Here is a 10,352-nt window from a genome sequence, read left to right on the forward strand (position 1 = left end):
ATTTAAATTTCCGCTGATAGAGGGTCATCCATAAACTACGTCGTTGAGAAGAGGGAGGGGGGCTTGCTTATTACGACGGAGTACGACAGGGGGAGGGGGGTATGTGTGCCCATTCGACGTCGTTTAATATATTGGTATATTTAAAGTTGTCGCTATTGTGTCTATAAAAATAATTTTTTACTAGCTTCTACCAGCATTAAAGTATCAGATATTCATATAAAAACGTAGAGTTTTTGATATGAAATTGAAAATAAAACAAAACGTTTACGAATAAATATACCTTTGTTAAAATTAAAAAGAATAATTCTATTATAGATACTTTTATCGCATCTTTTCATTTCGGTTTTATCAGTCACGGCGTTAAAATAATATTAGGTAGCACTTTTGTACAGGACAACAAACAATAAGACATTGTTATTTGGGTTTAAACAATCGCTTCTATATACAGAACGACGTCTGGAAGCAAAAAAATATTAAATTATTAGTTCATTTATGTGCTGCATACTGTGTATGAAACAACAGTTCTGAAAGAACGAATAGAAATAAAATATTGTTTTCTATTTAGTTAGTAAGTCGCATTTATACTTTAGAAGAAATGGCATCGAAATCAAAACAAAATAAATATAAAGATTTATATGATGCAGTTAAGAAAGCATACCCCGCAAAATCTTGGTCCAATGCTATTTAAATGAATTTTTTTTTTCGAATACTAAGAAAACTAATAAAGATTTTTAAAAAATTTTAACGCAGATTGAAAGACTGCATTATTGCCGAGGGCCAAAAGTTCCTGAAAACATATATAATGTTTATTTTAATAAGTTACAGGGCTGAAAAAAAAAGAGAAAATTTTGTCCGATTTTTTATTTCAAATATTTCATTCAAAAGAAACCTTTTGTTTATTCTAAGGGACTTTCAACCCTCGGTAATAATGTAATCTTTTATTCTGCGTTTAAATTTTTCAAATATATTTATTAGTTTTCTCAGGATTCGAAAAAAATTAATGCATTTAAATAGCATTGGACCAAGATTTTACGCCTCATTATCATCATCATTGGCTCGACAGCCCTTTCTGGGTCTTGGCCTGTTCCAGGATTCTTCTCCACTCTGATCTGTTTCGTGCTTTTTTTCTCCAGTTTTTTATTTTTAAGGTTTTTATATCATTTTCTATTTGTTCTAAATATCTCAGCTTCGGTCTTCCTCTTGTTCTTTTTCCTACTGGCATCTGTTTGAATATTTTGTTTGGTATTTCGCCTTCTTCCATTCTTTCTACATGTCCCATCCAACGCAGCCGTCCTATTTTAACCCGGCACCTGCCACGTGGGGTGCTACCAGCACCCCATAACATATTTTTATCAAATATTTGGTATTTCAAGTTTGGTAACCGAGCTGTGCGTTATAGTAGCTTTCTATAATATTATATAGCATAGATGTGTTAGTGTTTGAAGTGGTTATTTAGTGTCATTCTGAACTTGTAGCTCTAAAGTCGAATTGGGGTGTCATCATCTGGCACTTTAAGTTTAAATTTTTTTTTTGTATTTCTGATAAACAGGTCAAATTTACATTTTTATTGAAATAACTGATTTAAATTATTAATATAGACTTTATACTCACTAAATATTATTTTTTTTAGATATTTTACGTGATTTCATTTATTATGGCTTGGTACTTGCTCATTTGTTTATAACACATTTTTCATTTTATTTTTTAACTTTTATAACATATTAGTGGCTAATAAGTTAATAAAACATGTTTTTTTATATTCTTGTGTTACTGAACACATTATTTTGTTTTTTAATCAAGTAGATCACAGACAATTTTTACGGGGTGCTCTGAGCACCCCACGTGGCAGTTGGCGCCTTGCAAAGCCACGTGGCAGGTGCCGGGTTAATGAATGTTATGATATCCGGATCCTGGTATATTTCGTATAGTTCAAAGTTGTACCTTCTTCGCCAAATTCCATTTTCTTTTGTGCCCTTACATATGTGTCGCAAGATTTTTCTTTCAAAGGTGGCTAGCAATGTTTCCTCTCTTTTAGTGAGTGTCCAGGTTTCTGAGCCGTATGTGAGTACCGGTCTTATTAAGGTTTTGTATGTTTGGCATTTTGTTTTCCTTGCGACGTTATCTGATCTTAGTTGCCGAATTAAGCCATGGTAACTTTTATTGGCAATAAATATTCGCCTCTTCACTTCCTCTGCTACGTTATTATCAGATGTGACTAGGGATCCCAAGTATGTAAAGTTTTTTTACCCCCTCAATGTTGTATTCTCCTATTGTTATATTTTGTGGCTGCCTTATTTCTGTGTTTTTACTTACCTGCATATATTTTGTTTTGTTCTGGTTGATTTTAAGGCCACTATTTTGTGCAGCTCGTTCTATTTGATTGAATGCCTCTATCATTTCTCTTCTTGATCTTGCGATTATGTCAACATCATCTGCAAATGCTAGTATTTGCACGCTTTTATTAATTATTGTTCCTCGAGTATTGACTGTTGTGTCCCTCATTATTTTCTCGAGTACGATATTGAACAAGATGCATGATAGAGCGTCTCCCTGGCGTAGTCCCTTTTTCACATCTATTGTTTCCGTTAGTTCGTTTTGTATCCGGATTTTACTTTCTACTTTTAGAGATTCTTTTATCAGTTCTATTAGTTGTGTTGGTATATTAAATTCTTTCATTGCTTTTATTAAGAATTCTCGGTTTATATTGTCATATGCGTTTTCGAAGTCTATGAAGACAAGATTTTACGCCTACCCCCTCATATTTGATTAAAAAAAAACAGAAATAATATTGATTTTTTTTTAAATCAATGAAAAGGGGGTCGTGAGTTGCTACGACGACCGACATGTGGGGGAGGGGTCGTCTCTAAACGACGAATTACGACGGGGGGGGGGGGCTATTAAAAAGTTAAAAAATTTTACGACGTAGGTTATGGATGCTCCCTAGACGTATTTTTGCTGGCCGCATTCGATATAATCCCGAGGTCATTGTAGTCTATCTTCTTCGATTTCAGGATATACAATAATTGTTCATGTCGTACTTTGTCGATTGTTTTATTATAGTCAATAAAACACGCATATATTTATCTTGATTGACATATTGATTACTGTCTAATTTTGTCGTTTTTTGTGTTTAAGGTAAAGTGAATATGACAAAAGAAAACATGAGACTGAAATGGGGAGTCGGGCGAATGATCTACGAGGCTCCTGTGACGCCGATCGTCCTTCCCATCTGGCACATAGGCATGGATGACGTCCTTCCAAACGAACCTCCGTACGTACTGAAGTTCGGTAAAAACCTCACCTTCAACTACGGTGAACCACTAGACCTTTCAGAAATGGTCCAAGCGTTAAGAGAAAAGAAAGCGACGGAAGAAGAAGCCAGGAGACACATAACAGATTTTCTCCAAGAAACGTTGTTAAAACTTAAGGACAAAACTGAGGAGTTACATCGAAAAAGTCACAAGTTAAAATCGTGATATTAGGCTGTTATTAGTGATATGTAATTTGTAGGTGTCCATCTAGTCCAGGCTGTATGCTTGCCTCCGTTAGATAAATTATTCCGATTCGTTTTTTGCACAGACTTACTCAAAAAGAGGTCCTTATAGCAAATCCACATGGTACCAGGCGGTACCGTCGGAAAATCGTTTAAACAATTTTTTTAAACAAATTCAAAAAATCAATTTTTTTACTTCGGACAAAGTCCGAGTAGAATTTTTGGGTTATTCTGAGCAAAAAAGGTCTTTTGTGATTGTTTTCTAAAATTGATTGTTGTAGAGTTATACGCGATTTAGAATTTAAAAAACGCGGAAATGGCCATTTTTAAGGCTTAATAACTCGGTTAAAAATTGTTATTATGAAAGTCAAAAAGTGACCAAATCAAATTTTAAAGCCCCCCAACAAGATCCTGAAGGAATTTTTGTCATTATTTTATTACAAATCTGTTATCTTTAATTATTAACAATGAGAGATTTGCGCGTATTGAGCGTTGAATAACGTTAGAAATAACATTAGAAAAAAAAAACAATATACTTGCCACTAACAACACCAAGCGCCAGAAAGTAATTTATCAGGTAATATTTATGTACCAAGTCACTAAAGTGACTCTTTATCGAACGCGTCTGATATTACGAGCAGAGAGAGCGAAGCGAGCGAGGCGAGTAACCGACGAGTTCGATAAAGAGTCTTTACTGACGTGGTGCATACAAAATTTTATCGCCAATCGCAAAAAACATAAATACTTACTTAACACTTACTTAATTACATCATCCTTCTAATGAAAAAAAAAAGCGTGTGTACTTTGTACACACTTAATTAAAGAAGTTATACTTCTGTTATTATGATTTCAACGAAATAAATAATATTTTAAACAGTTAAATTGTATTTTTTTTAAATATTAAACTAACTTTAATACTTAAAATAATACCAGAAATTGAAAATAACGTTAATAATTACGTCATTTTCTATAAACTGTAGCCTACCCGCAGTTACTTTTCCCTTGATGAATCGTAGAAAATCTAAATAAATATATTTACTAACAAATTGTCACTAAAATATCTTATCACCGTAGTATATATAATCGAATTAACAAAAACACAATTTCACACTTTATTTGCATTAATACCTAACTTAAAAGATTTAAGAATTTTTTAAATTTTAGATGAAATGAAAATTTCGTGTGACAGTAATGACAGAATCCTTTTGCATGATGGCCGGTTTCGATGTTTAATCGATAGTTGTTTAATCGATAAGTAAATAAATTTTTAGTTCACTCAAATAAATAATCGATTACTGCCATCGACCACGTTCAATCTCGGTTAATTTGATTAATAATCGCGGCAGGTAAAGGAAAATTCTTCTTTCAGTACAATAAAGTGTTACTTTATTGCCGAAAATGAGGGCAAATGAGTACAATAATGATTGACTTTAGCGACGGTTGGCGGTAATAGTTATTTATGTACCAAGTCAGTAAAGTTACTCTTTATCGAACGAGTCTGATATGAGCAGAGAGAGCGTAGCGAGCGAGGCGAACAACAGACGAGTTCGATAAAAAGGCTGTACTGACGTGGTGCATACAAAATTTTATCGCCAACAATTTGATATTGGTTTTAACACTTACAATTTACAATTTAAGAATTTTTTAAAATTTTTTAACGTAATAATAATTTCATGACTGATGACAGATGACTTTTGCACCATGGCCGCTTTCGATTTTTAATCGATAGTTGTTAATATTGAATAATCACTAAATCAGTAAAGTTTTGATTTATTTTATGTGTGTGTGTGTGTGTGTGTGTGAAAAAATGGCTTGGATGCGGGTCCGTTAACCACAGATTTTTATTTTATTTTTACCTCAATTTATTAGTTTTGTTATGTTCCCACCTATCTGACTCAAATGACTATATTTGTTTCTTTCAAGTAGTTTATGAGTAATTTAAATATTTCCATTTTATGACAACTTAATAGATATTCTATACTAATTGGAAAGTGAACTTGTGATTGTCGTAAATTGTAATACAATTGATTTATATATCTCTCGTTAATTTTGCATTCAAAGAAAATATGGTTCAAATCTCTAATCGAAACATTATCACAAAAACAGACTGATGAATTAACTATTCCTAATTTGTGCAGATGTGCCTCATATTTTCCGTGTCGAGTTTTTAATCTGACGATAGTAGAAATATCTTGCTTTGGCAGGTTATACTTAAATATGTATTCAGGTGGCGGAGGAAGTTCTTGATGTAAAGAAAAATATAAATTTTTTGATATGCTTGAAATATTTTTCCATTGTTTTTTCCATATTTTATTTATTCTATCTTTGACGTCATTTATTGCATCTGTCGATAAGATCTGAGTTAGGATCTCACCATTTTTTATTGCATCTTTGGCCAACTCATCCACTTTCTCATTACCCAGTATACCGGCATGCCCTTTTGCCCATATAAATACTACTTCCACTTTAGACAAATTATTTTTTATATTACATCAAATTTTTGATTTGTATGAATTAAAATCAGTGTTTTGAATTGCATATATTGCAGATCTGGAGTCTGTTATTATCACAGCTTTTTCAATATTATTCTCTTTGATCCATTCTAGAGCTTTTTCGATGGCTATAATCTCAGCTGTAAAAATACTACTAATACTAGATAATTTATAATTATTATGTTGATGGGTATTTTGCACATACATAGCACATCCTACTCCTGTTTGATTTTTAGAACCATCTGTGTAAATTACTGTATAATCCACAAAGTCGCTCAGTATAGATTTTACTAAAATATTATTTAAATGATTTGATTCTGTATATTTAGGAATTATGATTTTTGGTTTTTTTATCAAAGTTTTATACGGAAATTTATAAACTGGTAATAATTTACTGTTGTGTAAATCTGTATAATTCCTGGTTTCAATGAATGCATCTGTTAGTGGTGGTGAATATGAATATAATTACAAAATACTACAGAATTTAACTTTTTGACATACATTTAATTAACAATGTTGGCGATAATAGTTATTTATGTACCAAGTCAGTAAAGTTACTCTTTATGGAACGAGTCTGATATTATGAGCCGAGCGAGCCTAGCGAGCGAGGCCGAGCCAAGGCGAATAACAGACGAAGTTATAACGAGTTCGATAAGGAGTCTTTACTGACGTGGTGTATACAAAATTTTATCGCCAGCAATTTGATATTTTTTTAATACTTACTTACAATTTACAATTTAAGAATTTTTTTAAAATTTTAGATGTAATAAAAATTTCATGACCGTGATGACAGGTGACTTCTGCATGATGGCCGCTTTCGATTTTTAATCGATAGTTATCAATATTGAATAATTCTGAATCGGTAAAGAGTTGATTTATTTTATATGAATATAATTACAAAATACTACAGAATTTCACTTTTCGACAGCAATTTAATTAACAATGTCGTAAATTTTGTACAATATTTTTAATAATTAAAGTAAATAAATTGTAAGTTAACTCAAATAAATAATCGATTACTGCCATCAACCACTTACATTCAATTCCGATTAATCGCGGCAGGTAAAGTAAAATTCTTCTTTTAGTACAATAAAGTGTTACTTTACTGCCGCAAATAGTGGCAAATGAGTACAATAATGAATGACTTTAGTGATGGTTAGCGATAAAGTAATTTATCACACACTCCTGAGTGTGAAAAAGGCATTGAAATATGCATTTCCGCGTTTTTCAAATTTTAAATCGCGTGTAACTCGACAACCATCAATTTTAGAAAAAAATCACAAGAAACCTTTTTTGGTCAGAAGTGCCAAAAAATTTAAAAAAAATTTGTCAGAGGCGAAAAAATTTATTTTTTGAATATGTTTAAAAAATTTGTGTAATTTTCCGACCGCGGTACCGCCTGGCGGTAGATTTTAAGTAAGTTTGTGCAAAAAAACCGAATCGGAATAATTTACCTGACGGGGGCGAGCATGCAACCTGGACTAATCTGAAATGTGGTTTGGCTTCTATTTCATTTTATCTTTACATTGTTAAACTTTTACCAGTTATCTTTTAAAAAAGAATTTTTGTCTTTTTTCCTTGTTGTTTTTTCTTGGGTCTGCCGTGGTTATGTAGATAGTAACTTCCGGTTGATATAAGAAATATGTCAACTAAATATTATAAATTGCATTTGAATTTTGACTTACCATATCAAATATGGGCTTTAACGTATTCGACTTCTTTATCAACTTTACAAGTGAATTTGTGGAGTCTTCTAAATATTTTAAATATGGTGGAATATTTTTACATTTTAATTTAATACTGAAACTGTAAAAACTACGTTTATTTATGACAATATTGAATTTAAACAAACTGCTTTAGGTAAATGAATATAACCAACTTCTTTTAAATGTTTACCATTTGAAGGATAAGTTGTCCTTCGCGTCGTTGCGCACTTATTATTACCATATTCATGGTAGCGCTCGGCCGAGCGTGCGCTTGACTTAATTTATCATAACTTTTTAATGAATTGGTCAAATTAAATTTTAGAAATTGGAAATGAAAGAGAAACAATAAAGCTATTTAATAGTTATATTACAAAGAAAGAAATATCATGTGCATAAGTACAGTGTGAGCGGAAAGTGGGACTTGCATGAATTTTGTTTAAAAATGATTTAAAAATGTGTTACTAATAAAATTTTACGTATAAAACTCTCAAATTTGCACAAATTACTTTTCAAACATCGTACTAAACAATGTTCCATTAAATTTTACACGTCTCAAAAAATGTGATTTCCCGAAATGTTAAAATAGAACTTAAAGTCATACCTAACAACAGCAGACCTTAAATTATAGTAAATTATTTATAACAAATATCTCAATTTAATTTTGAGATGTTGTAGATTGTGATATTGACGGATGATGCAGGGTGGGTCAATAAGAGTTCTGTTTAACTCTCTGGTACACTACTTTTTATACGAAGCTTACATAATTCGTCACTAATTTGTCATAATATTGAACGAAGAATAAAATGAGCCAACAGAAACACGTTTTGTCTTTAATTTAGTAAATTTTTTAGGCAACAAATGGAAAAAGTTTTAATATATCAGTACATATTCTCGTATTGATAATACAGTCGAACCTGCTTATTGGAATAGCCTTCGTGCCAAGCAAAAATATTCTTATAACCGGGATATTCTAATAACCGATCATTGGTGGCTAGCCGTAATAAGTGTACCTACCGAATATACGTAATAATAGTACATACTATGTTAATATTATGTATATGTATATGGTTTTAGGTCTTTTTATGTAAATAATACAATAGCGTAACGTATTTAATAAAAAACCAAATTACATTGTATTATGTGGATGGATACAGTAATTAATATGAAATGTATGCAATATATAGATTATGTAAATATTTTCGTATTAAAATACATAATACAGAGTGTAACAAAAATACAGGTCATAAATTAAATCACATATTCTGGGATCAAAAATAGTTCGATTGAACCTAACTTACCTTAGTCCAAATGAGCATACAAAAAAAGTTATAGCCCTTTGAAGTTACAAGATAAAAATCGATTTTTTCCGATATATCGAAAACTATTAGAGATTTTTAAATGAAAGTAGACACGTGGTATTCTTATGGCAGGAACATTTTAAAAATAAATTATAAAATTTGTGAACCCCATAAAAATTTTATGGGGTTTTGTTCCCTTAAACCCCCCCAAACTTTTTTGTACGTTCCAATTAAATTATTGTTGTGGTACCATTAGTTAAACACAATGTTTTTTAAACTTTTTTGCCTCTTAGTACTTTTTGGAAAAGCTAGTTTTTATCGAGATATTTTGAATATTTGTCAAATCCACCACATATTTGTATACTGTTACGTACGATTGTAGAGACCTGGTAATAATATGAATTTTTTTTTATAAATTACAGTTTGAGGTATATTTTGAACCATATTAGGAAATATGAGAATATATTTAGAATAGCTCGAGACAGAGACAGTTTCGCCATGTTAATCGCCAACGTCAAGGGGACTTGATAGGGCACGTTAAGAAGAAGAAGGAAAGAAGCCACATCTCGATAAAAGGTGCCTCATCGGAAAAATACTAAGAGGCAAAAAAGTTTTAAAAACATCCTGTTTAACTAATGGTACCGCAATAATAGTTTAATTGGAACGTACACAAACATTTGGGGGGTTTAAAGGCACAGAACCCCCATAAAATTTTTATGTAAACATAGTAAAAAAGAAGCCGCATCTCGATTAAAACTGGTTTATCGAAAAAATACTAACAGGCAAAAAAGTTTTAAAAACATTGTGTTTAAATAAGGGTACCACAATAATAATTTAATTGGAACGTACAAAAAAGTTTGGGGGGTTTAAGGGAACAAAACCCCCATAAAATTTTTATGGGGTGCACAAATTTAACTATATTTTATTTTTAAAATGTTCCTGCCATAAGAATGCCACGTGTCCATTTTCATTAAAAAATCTCTAATAGTTCTGGATATATCGGAAAAAAATCGATTTTTATCGTGTCACTTCAAAGGGCTGTAACTTTTTTTGTGTGCATATTTGTACTAAGGTAAGTTAGGTTCAATCGAACTATTTTTGGTCCCAGAATATGTGATTTAATTTATGACCTGTATTTTTGTTACACCCTGTATACTTAATAAGAAAATTACTTATTTAGTCTTGAAAAATAATCGGTAATTGTAGCTTGTTTTATTGTTACATAAAATATTAGTCACTTTTGTTCCTCTGAATTATATAAATTAGAAAAATTTACAATGGTTTGGCCATCCCGAAAACGATTTATAACTTTACAAGCGATTAGGATGGCCGAGCTGTTTCTTAAAAATTTTATAACATGCAA

At 31.4% G+C, this 10,352-nt stretch overlaps 1 protein-coding gene across 2 annotated transcripts in view; it reads left to right on the forward strand.

The window, feature by feature from the left end:
- The window catches only part of LOC114338867 (tafazzin), a 91,217-nt gene extending 82,706 nt beyond the window's left edge, over positions 1-8,511 (forward strand). For both annotated transcript variants that reach the window (XM_028289500.2, XM_028289507.2), the window contains exon 4: positions 3,136-8,511. In XM_028289500.2, the coding sequence (XP_028145301.1) occupies positions 3,136-3,476 (341 nt within the window). In that variant the 3' untranslated portion in view covers positions 3,477-8,511. The remainder of the gene's footprint in view (positions 1-3,135) is intronic.
- Positions 8,512-10,352: the final 1,841 nt, after the last annotated feature.

This window comes from Diabrotica virgifera, chromosome 4 (genome assembly GCF_917563875.1).
Source record: "Diabrotica virgifera virgifera chromosome 4, PGI_DIABVI_V3a".
NCBI lineage: Eukaryota > Metazoa > Arthropoda > Insecta > Coleoptera > Chrysomelidae > Diabrotica > Diabrotica virgifera.